This window comes from Wyeomyia smithii, chromosome 3 (assembly GCF_029784165.1).
Source record: "Wyeomyia smithii strain HCP4-BCI-WySm-NY-G18 chromosome 3, ASM2978416v1, whole genome shotgun sequence".
Taxonomy (NCBI): domain Eukaryota; kingdom Metazoa; phylum Arthropoda; class Insecta; order Diptera; family Culicidae; genus Wyeomyia; species Wyeomyia smithii.
The window spans coordinates 192,838,520-192,856,910 of record NC_073696.1 but is presented as its reverse complement, the minus strand read 5'-3'; the positions used below and the strand labels follow the sequence as shown (position 1 = coordinate 192,856,910).

At 35.6% G+C, this 18,391-nt stretch overlaps 1 protein-coding gene across 1 annotated transcript in view; it reads right to left on the bottom strand.

The window, feature by feature from the left end:
• The window catches only part of LOC129731559 (organic cation transporter protein), a 59,842-nt gene extending 41,451 nt beyond the window's left edge, over positions 1 to 18,391 (bottom strand). Inside the window, exon 1 of the mRNA XM_055691652.1 lies at positions 18,065 to 18,391. Within this exon, the coding sequence (XP_055547627.1) occupies positions 18,065 to 18,113 (49 nt within the window). The 5' untranslated portion in view covers positions 18,114 to 18,391. The remainder of the gene's footprint in view (positions 1 to 18,064) is intronic.

The following is an 18,391-nucleotide window of genomic DNA, read 5'->3' as shown; positions in this document are numbered from 1 at the left end:
TGAACGGGCTGCCTATAAAACCCTTAACTTTTGAATTTCATAAAGATTGAAGTTGTGGTTCAAAAGTTATGAAAAGAACCGTGCTCTGAAGACTGTTTAATCTTACTCATGTTTCTCAGAGATGGCTGGACCGATTTTTGTTTAATCAGTGTCAAATGGAAGGTCCAGTTACCCCATAAGACCCTATTAATTTGTTCTGCAATCGGACTATTTCTTGTCCTGTTATGCTTAAAAATGTGAAATCCAGCTATGAGAAGGAACATATTCCGAAGACTACTTGGACTCACTCACTTTTCTCAGAGATGGCTGACCCTATTTCCACAAAATTAGTGTCAATTAATAAGTCCAGCTGCCTCATGACACCCTACAGAATTTTACTGTAATCGAACTGTAACTTCGTCTGTAATGTATCGAAATGTGAAAATCACGAAACTTCATTATCTCAGAAACAACACAACCGATTTGATCAATATTATTATCAGATAAGCGGGCTAGTTAAGGATTAACTGATGAATTATGATTGAACACGTGGTTTCAAACTTTGGCTGCCCTATACATTCCCATTTCATTTGATTATAATCGAACTTAAGCAACAGTTATGTATTAAATTGTTATTAAAATAACTAAAGTCTATTATCTCAAAGATTACATGACTTATTTGAACATAACTAGTGACATACGAACGAGTCATCTCTCAAACTTACAAATAACAAACTTCATAACAATTTGATATTTGGCTCAAAAGTTATGGAAAGAGAAAAAATTCAAAGACTATTTAAAACTATACCTGCTTTGATCGATATATGTGGCCTCAACATAATTTAAATGTGGTATCGTACTATTTGAACGTTCCAAATTCATTGATTCCTTGCGATGTGTTTTAAATCTGCAAATGCACGACGAATCGGCCATAGGATATGATCAAAGTCAAATAACAAATCGTTTGAAATGATTGGTTTTATCGAAATAACAACATCCTTGACTTTTGGCTTCTTAGTTCTGAATATATTCATATTGGGTGGCATTCGGTCATTTTCAGCAGATTTTTTGGCATCAATCTGACACCGGAAATACCCATATTGGGAGGTATTTAGTTATTTTGCTGTCCAGGGTCAATGTTTGGTTTCTATGCATCATCTCGATTACGGAAATATCCATATTGAGTATTATTCGGTCATTTTCGACTGTTTCCTAGAAGTTGCCATTTAGTAATTCAAAATGGTGCCTGAGGTCAATTGTTAGCTCATTGCATCATTCTGGTTCCAGAGATACTCATATTGGATGGTATTTGGTTATTTTAGGCTATTTTTCACAAACCGGAAGCCGCCATCTTAGATTTCACAATTGTATTTAAGATAATTTCTGGCCTCTGAGCGTCATTCTGCTTGAATGTTTTTAGAGGTAACAAATATGTCCATAACGGTTCGACGCCCCTCCCTCTTTTGGAAGCACATGCTCCTGGGAAACAGCCGAAAATGATCGACTAACACCCAATAACGGAAGTCGCCATCTTAGAATTCAAAATGGTATCTGTGGTCGATTTTAGCTCCTGTGTATCATTCTAGATCCGGATATTGTTATATTGGGTGGAGACCGGCCATTTTTGACTGTTTCCCAGAAACCGGAAGTTGCCATCTTACAATCCAAAATGTTGCCTGAGGTCGATTATGGAACAGATTTGTTACTTCTAAAAACATTCACCTGCCAAATTTGGTTCCATTTAGTTGGTTAGCTCTCGAGATGTGCAGAAATTTGTGTTTCATTAGTATGGAGCCCCTCCTTTCCAGAAAAGGGAGGGTCGTTCAACTATTATGGACATATTTGTTACCTCATAAAACATCCACATGCCAAATTCGATTTAATTTGCTTGGTTTGTTCTTGAGTTGTGCAGAAATTCATGTTTCATTTGTATGGGACCACTCCCTTCCAGAAGATTAAGGGGTCTCAAACTATCATAGGAACCTTTATCGGCACCAAAAACCCCTACACACAAATTTTGACGTCGATCGGTTCGGTAGTTTTCGAGCCGATATGGATCAGACAGACAGACCGGACTGCATTTTTATATGTATAGATTGCAACATCAATATTTTAGAACCTAAAGAGTGAATATACATTTATTGGATTGAAGCGTTCATGTAAATCTATTTTTAAAAATAAAAGTTTGAATGAGAAAGGCTGGGTCTGACCGCTAGGTGGATTAGTTTAGGTTTTTGATAGTGTGTAACTATCTTTTTGCTGTAGCGCATGCATGACTCAAACGAAGTTTGAGGGGTTTCATGCAGTTGCAAAAATTTTACAGTCACTATTTTGTGAAACGAGAATCAACATTCGACCGTGATAAAGTGTGTTCTAAATCGTAACCAAAGCCTTAGATCCAGAAAAGCGTAATTTTGATAATCGAAGTACGCTGACATGATTATAACTGAAAGCTTATTGAATTCTTTATTTAACGTACAAATAAACCAAAATATTTTGTAAAACGACAATGAATACAAAAACTGTTTCCGATGAATATTTTTCCAAGCAACGCGATACTTTTCAGTTATAACAATACTCATGACAAAAAAAAATGCTTTTTTCCCTTGGTTCAAATTGACAGTCAATAACAGCTCATTCTAGTTTGTTTTGACACTCACACAGCTTCGTATCCGTTCCTCCCTTCCAGCGGAAAACTAGATCTCAAACAGAAACGTAGTGCTATGGTTGCCTTGTTCCGAGCTGAAAAACGGCATAAGGACATAGCTCGTGAACTAAGTAATAATTGTATCTCCCCTCCTTTTACCTCAAATCTCCACTAGCTCGTAGTCGGCCGCGAGAAATAAAAAATACCTCCCCCCTTTCCTTTTTTAATCTAATTTTAATAAAATTGTATCTGGCTCTGTTAAACATACAAAGTATCGTACCATGTCAAATATACTATTATTGATTAAAAAAATAGTTCGTGAACTGTCCGATTTGCATACCGTACAGTCAAAAGATACCTTTAGTAGTCAGCAGTTAGCAGCCAAAAGACCTTAAGTATCAAAAAAAAACGGTACGGGTTCGTCAACCAGCAAAACGGCAGACTTGTTTGCCAGCAAGATCACGACAGAAACCAGCATCGGTGATAGCTTGGGCTGCAATCATCCTTAATGGCTGGACTCGGCTGGTTTTTGTCCCTGAAGGAGTAAAGATCAATCAAAATACATATCGGGAACAAGTCCTACAGAATGTCGTCGAACCATGGGCACGTCGTCATTTTGGTAACAGAGATTAGGTTTTCCAACATGACTCGGCGCCGGCTCACAAAGCGAAGGAAACCCGCTCTGGATTTTGGAACATTTTCCAAGGTTCATTCTGTATCTGAACCCTATGAACTTTGCTATCTGGGGTATGTTGTAGGCCGATGTCTGCTCTAAAAAACATTGAGGTGTGAAGTTCTTAAGCGACATCTGACGGCAGCTTGGGATAAAATACCACAAGAACATCTGAGGTTTAGATTGATCAGTGAATTTTCGAAAAGTGTTGTTGTTCTAATAAATTTATCTTGTTGTTTCAATGTAGCACGTCAATTGTCTGACCCTGTGTTATTTCCGATTTGTTACTTACACTGCACTGGTGTCATTAAACAAACTTATTAGAAAATATTCAAATAGCATAATGACGTCCCTTCTTGGAATTTATTATCGAACTATTGAAGTTTTTAATCTAATTGCAAATTCAATTAAAAACGTTCTTTATCAAAATTAATCTGAACTAGAGTAACAATGCGTATTCTTCACAAGACAAGCTCTCGTCCAGTGTAAGAAACAAATTGCGCCCAACTGCTCTCCTAAACTAAGCCACGTTTTGATTTAGTTGAGTCTGCAGTACTAGTTGTATGTTTAGCCGGTCAGTGTGGTCGCATACTGTTCCAACGCCAACGTTTTGAAACATGCAGTAATCTAGCACTCAAAGCAACTTTTTATATCACCCAATCCAAAATAAGGCAAAAACGCAAAACAGACAAATGACTTAATCAACCCATATAAATAGAATAGCACATGCCTTCCTGTGTTACAGCTGCTAGATACTGTGATCGCGGTTTATATGGGGTCAATTATTACTTAAATAGTGGCCACTTACAGACAGAGAGTGATGGGAATTTCAAAATGATGCGGGAAGAGTAATAGAAGTGGCATATCAACAGCTAGATAAATAAATGGGTGACATCTTCAACAGACTGGTGTAGACAAAGCATATTGACTGTCTAGTGTAATAAGTAACCCAATTTATCTATACAAAAAATTTGTTTAACTCCAAAACATTTTTTAACAGCCTCTATATAAGTAGAATGAAATATTAAGCAAAATAGGATCGAATAAAATTTTGGTACAAAACGTTGCATCTCTAATAGTTTTACTGATTACACTTTGTTAGTTTTATCAGCAAGCATCAAAGCTCAAATTACGCTTTCCACAGATTATAAAACTAACAAGTCGATATCATCCTGCAATTTTCTAGATTCTTTTTCCTGCTTCACTTCAATCGCGAGAGACAATTCGCGTAATATTTGTTTAGCTCTGCCTAATGACATGACTAGCAGTTGTTCCGTAAGACTAGACTGCCGATTATACCTAGAAAATTGAATTAAATTGTTCATTTGCTATGCATCGCTGTCATGAAGCGTCTCGGCAAATATTGGAAAATACCCTCATTTGCATAACAGATGATATATATGCTCTACTGTCTCGTATACTCGCATAACAGTAATAAATTATGAGAAGTTGTGAATCAGCAGATTTGCCTAGGCCTAAGAATTATTGAGTTATTGTTATTGAGAAAAGGTATACCTATAACCTGAGTTGATATCGAACCATTCTAGAAAAAAACTTAAGCAAAACCTTATTTAAGTAAGTAAGTAAGTAAAGTAAGTAAAATTGTATTTAGTAGCTTACAGTTCCATGCTGAACGAGTAAAAATAAGATTTCAAATAAACGTCAGATTTGGCAAATAACATTGTAACTTGTCAGCAAATACTGACTATATTCGAAAAATATAAGCATACAAAATGCGTCAACAATGAGTATGTTTACTATGTTGACATCATCATGAGTAAAGAATCCCAACATTTGATGATAAAACAAAGGGCATAAAAACTCGTAAAATTTAGATACTGACAGCAAATATTCGCATTGCAAATATCAGATCCCCTTCTTTGTAGTAGCAGTGTGCAACAATAATAGACAAAAAAATATTTCACAAGGGTGCATCTTTGAAATAGAACAGTGGTTCTCAACCTGGGGTACGCGTACCCATAGAGGTACGCGAAAGCATTTAAGGGGTACGCGAAAGAAAAATCAATAATGACGGACAAAGTAAATTTCCTTTATATACTTCATTTGTTGTCAAATCTTGCTCTTAAAAACATGACTGTAGTAATCAAACAAACCATAGTTCAATTTAAAACCTGAACTAGACTACCATAACATGATATATCACTACTTTCTCCCTTTCTGCGAGAACATTCCAAGCCAGGGGGTTCAATTGATTTGGAAAATATCGCCAAGAGGTACACGGACAAAAAAAGGTGGAGAACTGCTGAAATAGAAAGATACTAGAATATACTGATTTAACGTCACAACTTCGAGTTGTGTTTTTATTATTCGAAAATTTCCAGTTTAATATTCACAATAGCGCTCTTTTTATGATATGTTGGTTACCATGAAGGATTACATTTTTTCGTGTCTGTGGATGAGTAAATTGTTACAATTTGAAATTGATAGTATTTTTTCAAGGAAATCATTTCGATTTTCCAATGTTTTCAAAAGATCATTCATTATTTAATACACACTCTTGACAAGCCATTATTCCTCTCATCAATAGTATTGATATTTATAAATATATCAATAACGATGCCCTGTTTTCAATCCATCAACATGGAATATTGTAGATGTAGATATTAATTGAACAACTTGAGAATGATAGAAACTTACATCACAAAACCAAGCACTTCGACTATCCCCGTTATACCAGAGCAAGGGCAATGTTAGAAACCAAAAAAAAGTGTTTATGTGATTTTGTTTTCTTTTTTGAATACTATGATTAGAGTCGAATGCACCATTATCATTTGTCCCAAAAATAACGTTATCACTGTTTTTCACCTTGACAAAAATCGTGTATATTTGATTCAAAACAAGAAGGCGCATTTAATCACGAAGAAATGCTGTGCGGTGGACATTATATAAGTGAAGTGATTATTTGTTATCAATCTCAGAGACTTCCAATCAAATTTCAATATGAGCAATCCTGGTTGGGCTGTTACCACACATTGAAAAAATGGCTTGCCAAATGCACGATGCTGTTTTTTTTAAATTTTTGTGAAAATTACTTCAAAAACTATAAAAGTTTAGAAAACAGTGCTGACCCATAGAAAAAGAATGTCTCACCTTTATTTTTCACTTTTCCTACAAACAGTTTTTATGTAGAATAGGGTAGGGAAAAGTGATCGATTTTCCAGAACCAAGTTTTTTTCGGTTCCTTTTGGGGTCCGCTTGGCGCATTGCATTTTAAATTTGTATGAAAATTCATATGGGAAAACCTACTTTTTTGCATTTAACTTTCTAGAGAGCTCAATAATGCTTTAATAATGCACTACATTATAGTATTATAGTAATAATGTTAAAGTATAGTATTTTAGATGCCTAACAACTTAGCAGAAGACACTGAAGAGCTAGAATGTCCCTAAGAAGAGCTATAGCTGTTCAAAGTTGAATATATCGATTTAAATGCAGAAAATCTTGTTTTCTGCTAACATTACCAATGTACCGGCGTCAGTAGGATTCCCATCAGAAGTAACCTGTCGTAACGAGTTTATACACTCAGCTAGACCAAGCAAACTAATTCAGGTCAATATTCTAGGCGTAAATAGAATCTACAACGTGTTTCGGAGGTTACTTCTGATGAAAATCTGACTGACGCCGGTACACTGGCAGTGTTGGCAGGAAAAATAATTTGCAACATAAATTTCGACATACTCAACTTTGAACAGCTCTAGCATTTTTTTGGCACACCCTAGCTCTTTAGTGTCTTCGGCCAAGTTGTTAGGCATCTAAAAACCTACCATTTGAAGTGATGAAACCTTTGGTTTAAGCCGTTTTGAGCTCTTTAGAATGGAAAATGCAAAAAAATTGGTTTTTCCATACAAATATCCATATGAATTTAAAATGCAATGCGCCAAGCGGAGACAAAAGCAATCGACTTGCAATAAATTCAGGATTGTTTGGGGCCCCAAACAGAACACAAAAAACTTGGTTGAATGTGAAATGAACGTTAGGGTGCCAGCCAAAATGGTCATCTCGAATTTCAAAAAAAAAACATACAAAATGTTCACCTCCTCGAAAAAACACCCTGTGCAAAATTTCAGCTCAATCGGACTTAGAATGGGGTGGCGCAAAGCGATTGAAGGTTGGCCTTTTTGAAAACTGAAAAATCACGAAAAATACGTGAAATTTCGGTTTTCGAATTTTTTTTCGATGCCAAATGACTTAAAAACGCATGAAACGTCGAGAATTGGTGTCATCTGAAAAAATTTTTGTTTGCAAAAATCGACTCTCTGGGACTTTGTCGTTTTTTCAATTGTGGAAGGCTGAGTTCAAAATGTTCAGAATTTGCTTAATGAAATTGATCACAAGTCTCTCGAAATAGTCTGTATAATGATATACACTATAACTAGCATCGAATACATTATGTTTCCTTAGGGTGGTTCATAATATTGTGAAAATCGAGTATAGAATTAAAAAAAGCACTTCGGTTCGTTTGATTGGTGTGACGTCTTCGACAAAGTTGTAGATAATAATTATGTCTTTCCAAAAAAATTACACGAAAAAAATTATTTATTCAAAAATAATTACAATTGTTCAAAAGAGTTCATTTTTTTAAAAATCAGATTTAAAAAAAAGCCTACAAAAGACTTCTAAGACAATGAAACCAGTCCGATCATTTAGAAATTTAAAAAAAATCATTTTTTGGAAAAAAAAATATTTTTTTAGGAATTTTTTTTAAGGCATATCTTTTTTTGAAAGGACAAAATATTATCTAAAACTTTGCCAAAGACACTACGCCGATCAAACAAACCGTTTCGACTGTACTTTTAATTTCCAATAGAGCACTCTATGAGGAATTAAGAATATTTTTTACAGTCAAAACGGTTTTTCGATTGGCAAAGTGTATCTGGCAAAGTTGTAAATAATAACTTTGTTCTTCCAAAAAAAATGTACTCTGTGAAAAAAAAATTAAAAAAAAATTAGGGTAAATTACCAATTCTCGTCAGTCTATGTCGATTGTAATGTTTTAAACTGTCATCCTTCTTTAGTAAGCTGCCTAATTTCATCTATTATTTTTCTTTCATACTTTCCTACTTTTTATCTTATTGGAAAAATTAAGAAAAGACACATAAAGTTAAACGGAGCTTCTAAATTTAATTGTAAAAAAGCCACTCTTACAGTTCCTTTTTGGTCAAGCCATTTCCATTTTAGTCAACATTTGGTTTAGTTCGTCAGTAGCAGAGAGAGAAAGAAAGCTTGTAAAAGTATACTCGTTTCATCTAGTTTCATTGCTATGCCACCATTCAAAGTATAAGTAGAATTCTGACGCCATAAGTTGTACGAGCAAATTAATACTAGTGATGTCATATTTGTATTTTTGTACATGTATTTGCTGCGCTTCTGTACACACGATTGTCGAGGGATTGATACATGATGTCGTTTACTCTGAGAGAACAAAAGGGATCGGGATATTTGCGCAGTGCGCTGCGTGTGCAGTGGCTCCAAATTTACCGCAAAATATGTTTGTACTCTAAATCTGATTACTATATCTATTTGATTTATAAAGTAATTTCTTTGTGTAGGAATATGCAAATAGCAAAAAGAGTTTTTGCAATGCAATAAACATCAAAACATGGTTTCACATGTCATAAACTCTATTAAAAAAAGGATACGGTACGTTTTGCAACAAAAACAATTCCCTTTTGTTCTGGCAACAAAAACACGGCAATACCGTAAAAAGCCAGCCGTGCTGTCTGCTTACCAATAGCGAATTTCTTTATTCCACGGGGTTAGTGCCAACTTTCGGGTGGAATAAAAAAACGATCTCGATCTACGATCTAAAGCCTTGCGTTGGTGTGCGTGAGACCATGTGCAATGTAAACATAAATAAGGCAATCCACGAGACAGTTACGATCAGCTGATTTAAGTCTGTTTTCAACTTATGACAGCTTTACGCCTATTCGATCGGTCGCAACTTGGATGCAACTCGGATCCAGAAGCGTGAAAAACAAATGTTATCCGATCGGTAGCTCTTGTATTGCGGATGCCAATCCTTAATACAACAATAACAAATCATTTTTGATATTATTGCCGACATTAAAAGATTTCTGTTTTGGTCGTGTTTTGGTTTTGCAGCTTGAAAAACAGCAACAATAACAAACGCATCCGTATATTTTTCCACTACGTCGATGACAAAATTCGCCACCCGACTCCTGCTTGTTTTCGATGGCTTACTGAAAATTCTGATTAAGGCACTTTCGAAATCGGAATCGGAATCCAAATCTAAATCCGATTCCATTAATTCCAATAACAAATACCTTTGCTGCAGCAATTATTTCTCTCTGCGTTCCATGATTTCACTGCACAGACGACAACACATTTTTCTGTTGTTTTCAGCATCACCCGCGTGTTTTGACCGTTTTGACAGATACGATGTAATAGCACAGACAAGCAGACGTACCACTCCGTACAAAATACTTAGATAATTATGGTTCCTACCAACTTGTGCGACACCTACTGGACATATTCCGCAAAAGATAATTTTTTAGCCTTTCTGCTGTTTTGGCAGCACGGCGCGCGACAACTGTCAACTGAGTTCAAAGGGAAAACGAACATCAGTGCCACCACCGCTGCGACGGGAATATTCCGCAAAACTGAAATTCATTGAATTGACCGTTATTTTGATCAATGAAAAAAAAATCGTGGTACGTCTGTTTGTCTGTGGTAATAGTATTGGTGAACCCACTCGCAAAACTGACAAAAATCACAGTGCGAACCTGCCTGTTTTGCAGGCGCTTCCTGGTCAAAACTGGGTCAATATCGAGCGAATAAAGAAGGGTTTTGACAGCAGTTAGTGCGCGTTCAGCTCAAAACGAGGTGAGCTGGTGGAATAAAGAAATTCGCTATAAGTAAACCAACCTGTTGGATGTATTAGATAAATTTAAATTTTATTCATTAATTGTGATATTCAAAGTGCATGTGTTATTTGTTTTCGCGAGTGCGACGGAACTAAGAATATTTGAGAGTAAACGAGTGTATATTTCTCGAGAAAATCGTAAACAAATATTGCTAGCGGCGAAGATGTGTTTCGTGAATGTTTTGTTCGGCCGGGTGAAATTTCTGGATGTGTTAGAGTTGCAGTTTAATTTTTGTTAAATACCAATAAATTTGTTTCAGTTTTTAATGAAGTGATTCATTCATGCGAACAAAAAAACTTAAAAGTTTAAGGTAAGTTAACATACATTGAGTTTCTAAGTGGAATAAATGCAGCAGAGCTTGGCAAACTGAATCCTGCCCACAATGCATACTACCTGACGAAGCCGTCAGTTACCCTATAACTATTTCTGATTTTTCCGGTGTTTTGTTGTTCAGGTAATCTTTCGTAGTTTTTATAAAAAAAAAAGTTTTTTTAAGTGGGCTGTTTTGGATAATTAATTTTAAACTTTCCTTTAATTTTTTTTTTTCAAAAAATAATTTGTTTTTAGAGTGTATATTTTTTTTAAAGACACTTCTTTTATCTACAACTTTGCCGAAGACGTTACACCGCTCAAACGAACCGTGTTGGCTTTAAAAATATTTGTAATATTCAAATTCCAGGTACGTGTGTGTTTTTTGCAAATGACATGAAAGCATTCAACATTTTCCGCGAGACACAATCTTAATTTTGGTTGAGTAAATTTTTTTTGCATAGAGTAGTTTTTTGAAAAATTTTGTAAATTTGTTTTATAATATCTTGCCATTTTACATGTTTTTTTTCCAATTGAACATTGCTACCCTAACGACAATGATATAACAAATATTATGGAATTTTTCTATTTGTATTCAGTGAAAAGTGATTTTTTTCATTTTATTTTCAATTTTGCACAATATTAGGAACCACCCTATGTCGAATAAATGAACCACCCTAATGAAACATAATGTATTCGATGCTAGTTATAGTTTATATGGTCCCCGTGGCTCTGTGGTTAGCGATGTCGGTCGGCTAGCTCTCCCACACGGTTGTGATATCGGGTTCGATTCCCGATCGAGTCGAGGATCTTTTCGAGTTGGAAATTTTCTCGACTCCGCACTGGGGCACGGTGTATCGTTGTACTTATCCTACACATGCAAAATATGCCGAAAACAATATCGATAACGAATTCTCTCAACTCATAATCTAGTTGATCGAGACCGCTATTAGCCCCCAGGTTAAGCGTGCGATATTGTATAGTTTATATCATTATACAGGCTATTTCGAGATACTAGCGATCAATTTCATTAAATAAATTCTAAATGTTTAAACTCAGCCTTCCACAATTGAAAAAACGACAAAGTCCCAGAGAGTCGATTTTTGCAAACAAAAATTTTTTCAGATGACACCAATTCTCGACGTTTCATGCGTTTTTAAGTCATTTGGCATAAAAAAAATTCGGAAACCGAAATTTCACGGACTGGTTATTAATACAGACATAGTAACCCTTCAAAAGAATACCAATAATTTGAAAATTAAAAAAAAACGATTTTCCAATAACATCATTGATCCAAGGCTCATCCAAAACGTTTCCAACCCGAAAATTATCTGGATTTGGTTAGGAATCGAACCTAACATTTAGGAGCTTTAACTAATCAGAATTGGTTCTGGATAACGATCCAAAACTACGAGAGAGATCCTATGATACTATAGTTATCGATAACGAGCTATACAGTCCACAGGCAAACCCAAGCCTTTTCAGTTTTTTCTCCCAACCCTTTGTTCTAAATCGTGAAAACAGATAAATATTAAAAATCCTAATGAAAATATATATAATATTACAAACCAAAAAAGCAACTTATCAACCCGATATGCCTTTTGTTTCAATTTCAGGGGTTTAACCCTGATGTACTCAGTATCCAGATTGTCTTTGTCAGTCTACGCGCGCGTGGCTCAAACATGTGTAGTCAACTCATTTTTTTTAACTCTACTATTTAATATTATTAGCTATATTCAAACAAAAATCCATCATCATCAATGAACATAATAACTCAGTGTACCAGATAAATTTGAAAAAAAAAAATATACTTAAATATTACAATCTTCTTTATTAATTAACAAAATATTCGTTGAAATCTGTCTACAAAACAGATTTTATGTGTGAAATACAAAGCCTTTTAAACTCCGCCATTGCTGCACGTTTCACTTGTCTGGGCATCGAATTGAAAAAGTTAATTCCTTTATACAACAGAGAGTTCTGTGATCTACTAAATAAAAAGTGTGGTGTTCTAGCGTCTTCCGCGTTTCTAGTGTTGTACCTTGAAAATCACTTCCCCTATCAATTCGATCACACAAATATCGAGGCAGCATATTATTAAAAATTTTATAAAGGAACACCATTGTCAAAAAATATACTCGTTGCTTCACAGAAAGCCATTGCAACGCGTCCAGCATGAAACTCGAGGAAGTGTATCTATTACATCTTAATATTAATCGCATTACTTTATTTTGTAACCGCTGTAATCTCAATATTTGTGTATTATTTGCAAGGAATAAGATGGATGAGCAAAAGTCTATATGTGGTGAAATGATTGACTTATACAACAAAATTTTACTACTAACAGTCAGTTCATTTTTTAAACGGCACAGAATACCGTATTTTTTAGCCATTTTTCTGATGACGTTGTCAATGTGAGACTTGAAAGTTAACTTGTCATCAATGATTACTCCAAGATATTTTAACTCATTCACGCGATCAATCGTCTCACCATTAATTGCAATATTTACGTCTGGTCTAGAGTTGGCCGAAGAAATATTAAAATATTTAGTTTTGCTAATGTTTAGCTTAAGTTGTTTAAAATTTAACCAATTGCTAACACCAAATTCAATGCAGACTCACAAGAGTGTCCCTCTCGATAACCTGATTGTTCTGGGATCAGCAAATCATTACTGTTTAAATAATGCATTAGCTGGCCTTTAACAATTAGTTCCAAAATTTTCTCTAATGTGTGCAGTATATTAATGGGGCGGAACTCTTCGGCTTTGTCCGTCCCAGTAATTTTGAGGATAGGAACCACAAGAGATTCCTTCCAAACTTCAGGCACGTGCCCTGTTTGTAAAGATTCGTTAACAAGGTCCAGCAGGTCGTGTCCAATTACATGAAAGCAATCTTGTGTTACTTTTGCGTTGACATTGTCGATACCAGCCGATCTCTTCAAAGAGAAACAAATATCTTTCAACTCTGCAAAAGTAATAGGATGAAAACCATCAAATCTACAGTTATTATGGATCGGCTGTATTATCTCGTCAGGTTCATTGACCACATCAATACTTTGATTGATCGATTGAACACTTTCAACGAAATAACTGTTAAATTTATTTGCAATAACTCGCGCGGAGTTTTCCTCAATACCATTAAAAGTTATGCACTGTGATAATGTATTATTACTTTTCATTAATTTTTTTAAAGTTTTCCATAACTCTTTGCTGTTATTTTGATGTTGATCGATCTTCCGTTGCATATATGCACATCTAACCTTTTTCAAGGTGCGTGAATATATGTTTCGCGCCGCGGTGTACCTGTTCCAATCATCGTTATCATTACTTCTACAAAATTTCTTATAACATTTATCTCTTCTACGTTTTAAACGCACAAGATCTAAAGAGTACCAGCTGTTCGAATTTTGTAACTCAACAAATTTTTCAGAAACTAGATTCTTGGTACAGTCTTCCAACGTTTTGGTTAGAACAGCTGCTTTATTGTCCAAATCTTTAGTTATTGGATGAAAATTCAAACTTCTTGAAACAAGCTGAGACATTGCTTGTTTCGAATAACTATTCCAGCACTTTATTTTTACTTTATCCTCTCGGTTTTGATCGTTTTCAATTGAAACACAAATTGTCTCATGGTCTTTTATTTTATAATCAGCCTCTGTGACGTGATGTGACTGTGACGGTATGTCTGGAATGTGAAAGGCAAAAAGCAACTTTATAACCCGGAGTACTATATTGATCAAATGCACCAGTTTCCACTATGTGAGTTTCAGCCAGCAATACTAACATTGGTCGTTTTTTTCCACAAGATGCCGCAAAGCAACATAATTCGTGGATAAACCAGCAATATTAAGATAAACTATTTCTAATTTCCTCTCACATTGCATTTTCTTCAGCTGCTTTTTCTTTTTTCAAACAGTCTCCGAAAAACTGGACACTGCGAACTTGATGCTGGATGTTTCGCGTCCAAATTCATTTTTAACTCATTATTATGTTTTAAACAATTAACGCATTTATAATCAGTAGAAGCGCATTCCGATGTTTTGTGCTTTTCACTGAATTTAGAGCATATCTCAGGATTAACACACTCTGTGCTTTTATGACCAAATTCGCCACATTTAAAGCAACGCAATACATTTATGGCCTCTCGTACAAAACACTTGTCCCACCCAATGCTTACTTTTCCAGCATTTATTAGGCAGTTATAAGTGTCTTGATCAACTTCGATTATCACGTTAAACTTGTTATATTTGAAGCATGAATTTTCATACTCGGCAATAACCTTTACTTCTTTAAAGCCGATGCTATCATTCTGACTTTTTAACAAGTCTATGAATTCATCGGAGGAATATCGATCACTCATTCCCACAATCTTCAACTTAGGCTTCGCGATTGTGGGAATAACAGCATTATATCGTTCACCCAGGTTGCTTTCAATGTTTTTTTTTAACAACCTCAACATTATCCCCTACTGCACACTCTGCAATTATCGAGCCATTCCTACCTGATTTTGTGGATTTTTGGATCTAAAGTTTTTTTCAAAAAACATCTAGTATCTTCACTAGATTGAGAAGTCTCGACCGGTTTGATCACAATGACCGGCCGAGCCTTACGGTTTTCCTTTTTCTGTAATTTATTTGATATACTCCCAGTCGAACTCGCTAAAACATGTTGTGGAACTTCGCGTATGTTGGTAAACTTTCCGAAAAAACCTCGTCATCACGTACTAGTAACATCTTTTTACTGGGGTTAGAGTCCGATTCAGAGTGAACCGTTCTCTCATTTCGACTCCTTTTTCTGTTCATTGGACCATTATTTCTATCGCGATCGGTATTTAAGACTATTTGGTTTTTGAAATCATCCAGCTTTCTGGCAACACTGGTCTCAATGTTTACCAGACTCTCACGAAGAGAATCGCTGACAGATTTCAAAATAGTCTCGATCGCGTTAGAAACAGCAACATTTATCTGGGTTTCAATTTTGTTTTGATTATTTGTGAGCGACTGAGAGACAGATGATAAGGCATCTCTCATCTTTGTCAACTCACTCAAAACATCATCTTTCCCACCGTCATCACAGGCCGATAAACACGAAACACATTTGAACACAATATTATCATTATCATTAACGACTTTCGCTGCTATTTTCGTAAGGGGCGTGCAAACTCTGTGGAACTGAGATTTGCATTTACCAACGCAAACAACCGGATCGTCGCTAATGCGAATGATATTACCACATTTGCCACAATCCATCTTCCCGCTGCAAACAAGCCGAAGCTGCTGCAGACCAATACGCTGGACTCGTCCAGCAGCAACGGAGGGTAAAGGCAAATGAACAATGAAAAAACACAACAATGAAATTTCAATCAGCAGCCGTAGCATCTATATAACTCGATAGGATACACAAAAAAACCTAGCTCGCCCAAAACCATGATGTGTTGAAAAGTTTTTGTACGTTTGAGTATCGGAAGGATATCAAGAAGTTGCAAAAATACCCGATCAGAAAGAAAAAACAAAAATGTTACAGAAGCTGTTAGTTTGTTACGGGAAAAACCTTACAGGCTGTGTTTTCAATTTGATCCCGTTAGGTGTTAAAATAACAGAAATTATAACAGAAATGATTCTACTAGTATCAAACACATATCAAAATTTGTGACTAATGTATCAGCTTTCTAACAAGATAAGATAGTATATAGAACAATATAATAACAAACATTGTTAGAAACAACAGGTTTTGATAAAAACGAAAAATTAGTTAGACTTGTTTCAGAACTACTTCATTTAAGGTTTTGTTATTATAACACATTCAGATTCAATTTTGTTATCAAAATTATATGGAAAAATACAAAATTGTATCAAAATATGTTATTTGTATCTCGCGTTGATAGAATTTTGTAATTTTTTAGTTATGCTCTTCTGATCGGGTATTGGCCGTGCAGATAGTTCTATGGACAGAAAAGAAAAAAAGATTTTGGAGAGGAATCCGAACCTCTCTATGCGAACTGTGGTTCGAAAAGTAGGAATGTTATCAGGATTCGTTCAGAAATCAAAGAACCGTTCCGGTTTGAAGTCCTATAGAGCGTTCCTAAAGAAAATCCCTAACCGCGACGATAAGCAGAAATTGACGGCAAAGACAAGTGCATGAAATTTGTATTGCGAGTTTTCTAAAAAAAATTCATGCGTCGTAATGGAAGATAGAGAACTTCAAACAAATTCCAATATTGGCTTATTACACTGCAATGACCAAAAGTGATAACGATGAGTATTCCAGGACAGAAAAGATGGATAAATTTTTGGTAAGCAGTTTGTACCTCTGTTGCAGAAAAAGCCCATCTTTTATCATCACATGCACAATCAACGAGAAATAAATTACCAGAAGGAGTGTCTAAACATTATGTGATTCTCTTGTTTTGGTGTGATTTGCCGTAATAAATTGGTACAAAGCCAATAATGTCAATATTGTACCAAAAACCGCAAATCTCTCAACGGTCCACAGCTACACCCAGACGAAAGATTTTGGACTCTGGTATAGCGGGCACTTTCCGGAAAGAAGCAGGATGACAAACATTTCCATCAAATCTGGACCAGAGCAGCCACCAAGATCACCGAGGAAACCGAGGAGAACCTAATGGATGGAGTGAAACCCTAAGTACGAAATTGTTGATGTTTTGAACCCCGAATTTGTGGACCATATTCCTTAGTTATGAAACTAATAGTCATGTAAGAAGAACAATGCTTTGTGAGTGTTTTATCACATTTTTTGGTGTCCGGATTATCGCGGAAACATGCCTAAAGAGCTAAGCATTCGACAGGCAGATATCAGGGCTACAAGCAGCTCAAGTAGAATGTTTACCGGTGGAAGGTTTGTCCTTTGGCATACACAAAATCGTGTCACCCACCAAAATCTGTTCAAATTTTTTTCTCGACCTCCTCGTGACACTAGAGAGTACCTCTTCAAAAAATTTATCCTAATATTGATGCAGTTCGTTAACTAATAAATATTGTCCATGACTGTTTGTTGAATTATGAACTATCAACTGCGATGCAATGAACTTTGAAAACTAATTTTGATACAAAGAAAAAAACATACAAGATCGGTGGAAATTCTAGTTCATGTTGCATTTTAAGCTTTTACATGGTTTTGTTTTTACTATTTAATGCAGGATAACCTCAAACTAAAGTAAAAATACAAAATTTTTATCTTGTTCCAATTAACATAAGCAATAAAGGATAGCAACTAATTAATACTCGAAATGCTTCATTTGTTAACTTCGTTTTACGCAATTTTGATAATGCGTTTTACAACAAATAAGGTTACTGTTTAAGCGCTAATTGCTTCAAACACGTGTTTAACGACCTGCTCGGCTCATTAACGCATTCTCAAAAACATTTTAGATATACCGTTAATTAGAGAGTGTTTACTAATCAGTCTAAATTCTAAACTAAATATATTTACGCAAACTTTATTCCAATAATAATGCAGCAACCCGGGCTTCAACGTTTCTATCAGGTCTATTAAATAGTGTACATCATCAGTCAGCTAGTTTTCTACTCACCTCCATCTCCCGACTGGCTACGCATTTCAATATTAGATTCTCCACACATTTTCTTACTTTCCCAGCCTATAAAATATCTAATGGGTGAATGGCACACAGTAAACACACCTCTGCTAGCAACACAGTTCAGCACACTAGTAACAATACCTACTACACGTACTAGAACCACCCCCGCTTTTCGCGTGCTGGACTGGGGGTGCTCCTACGAAAAATATCAGGAAAACGTGATTCCGACCGAAGGTCCTCGCAGCACTTTCAGTTGCCACTGTTCACGTCTTCTGTGCTCGACGACGACCGGTGAACGAATAACCGCGGCAAAACCTCAGA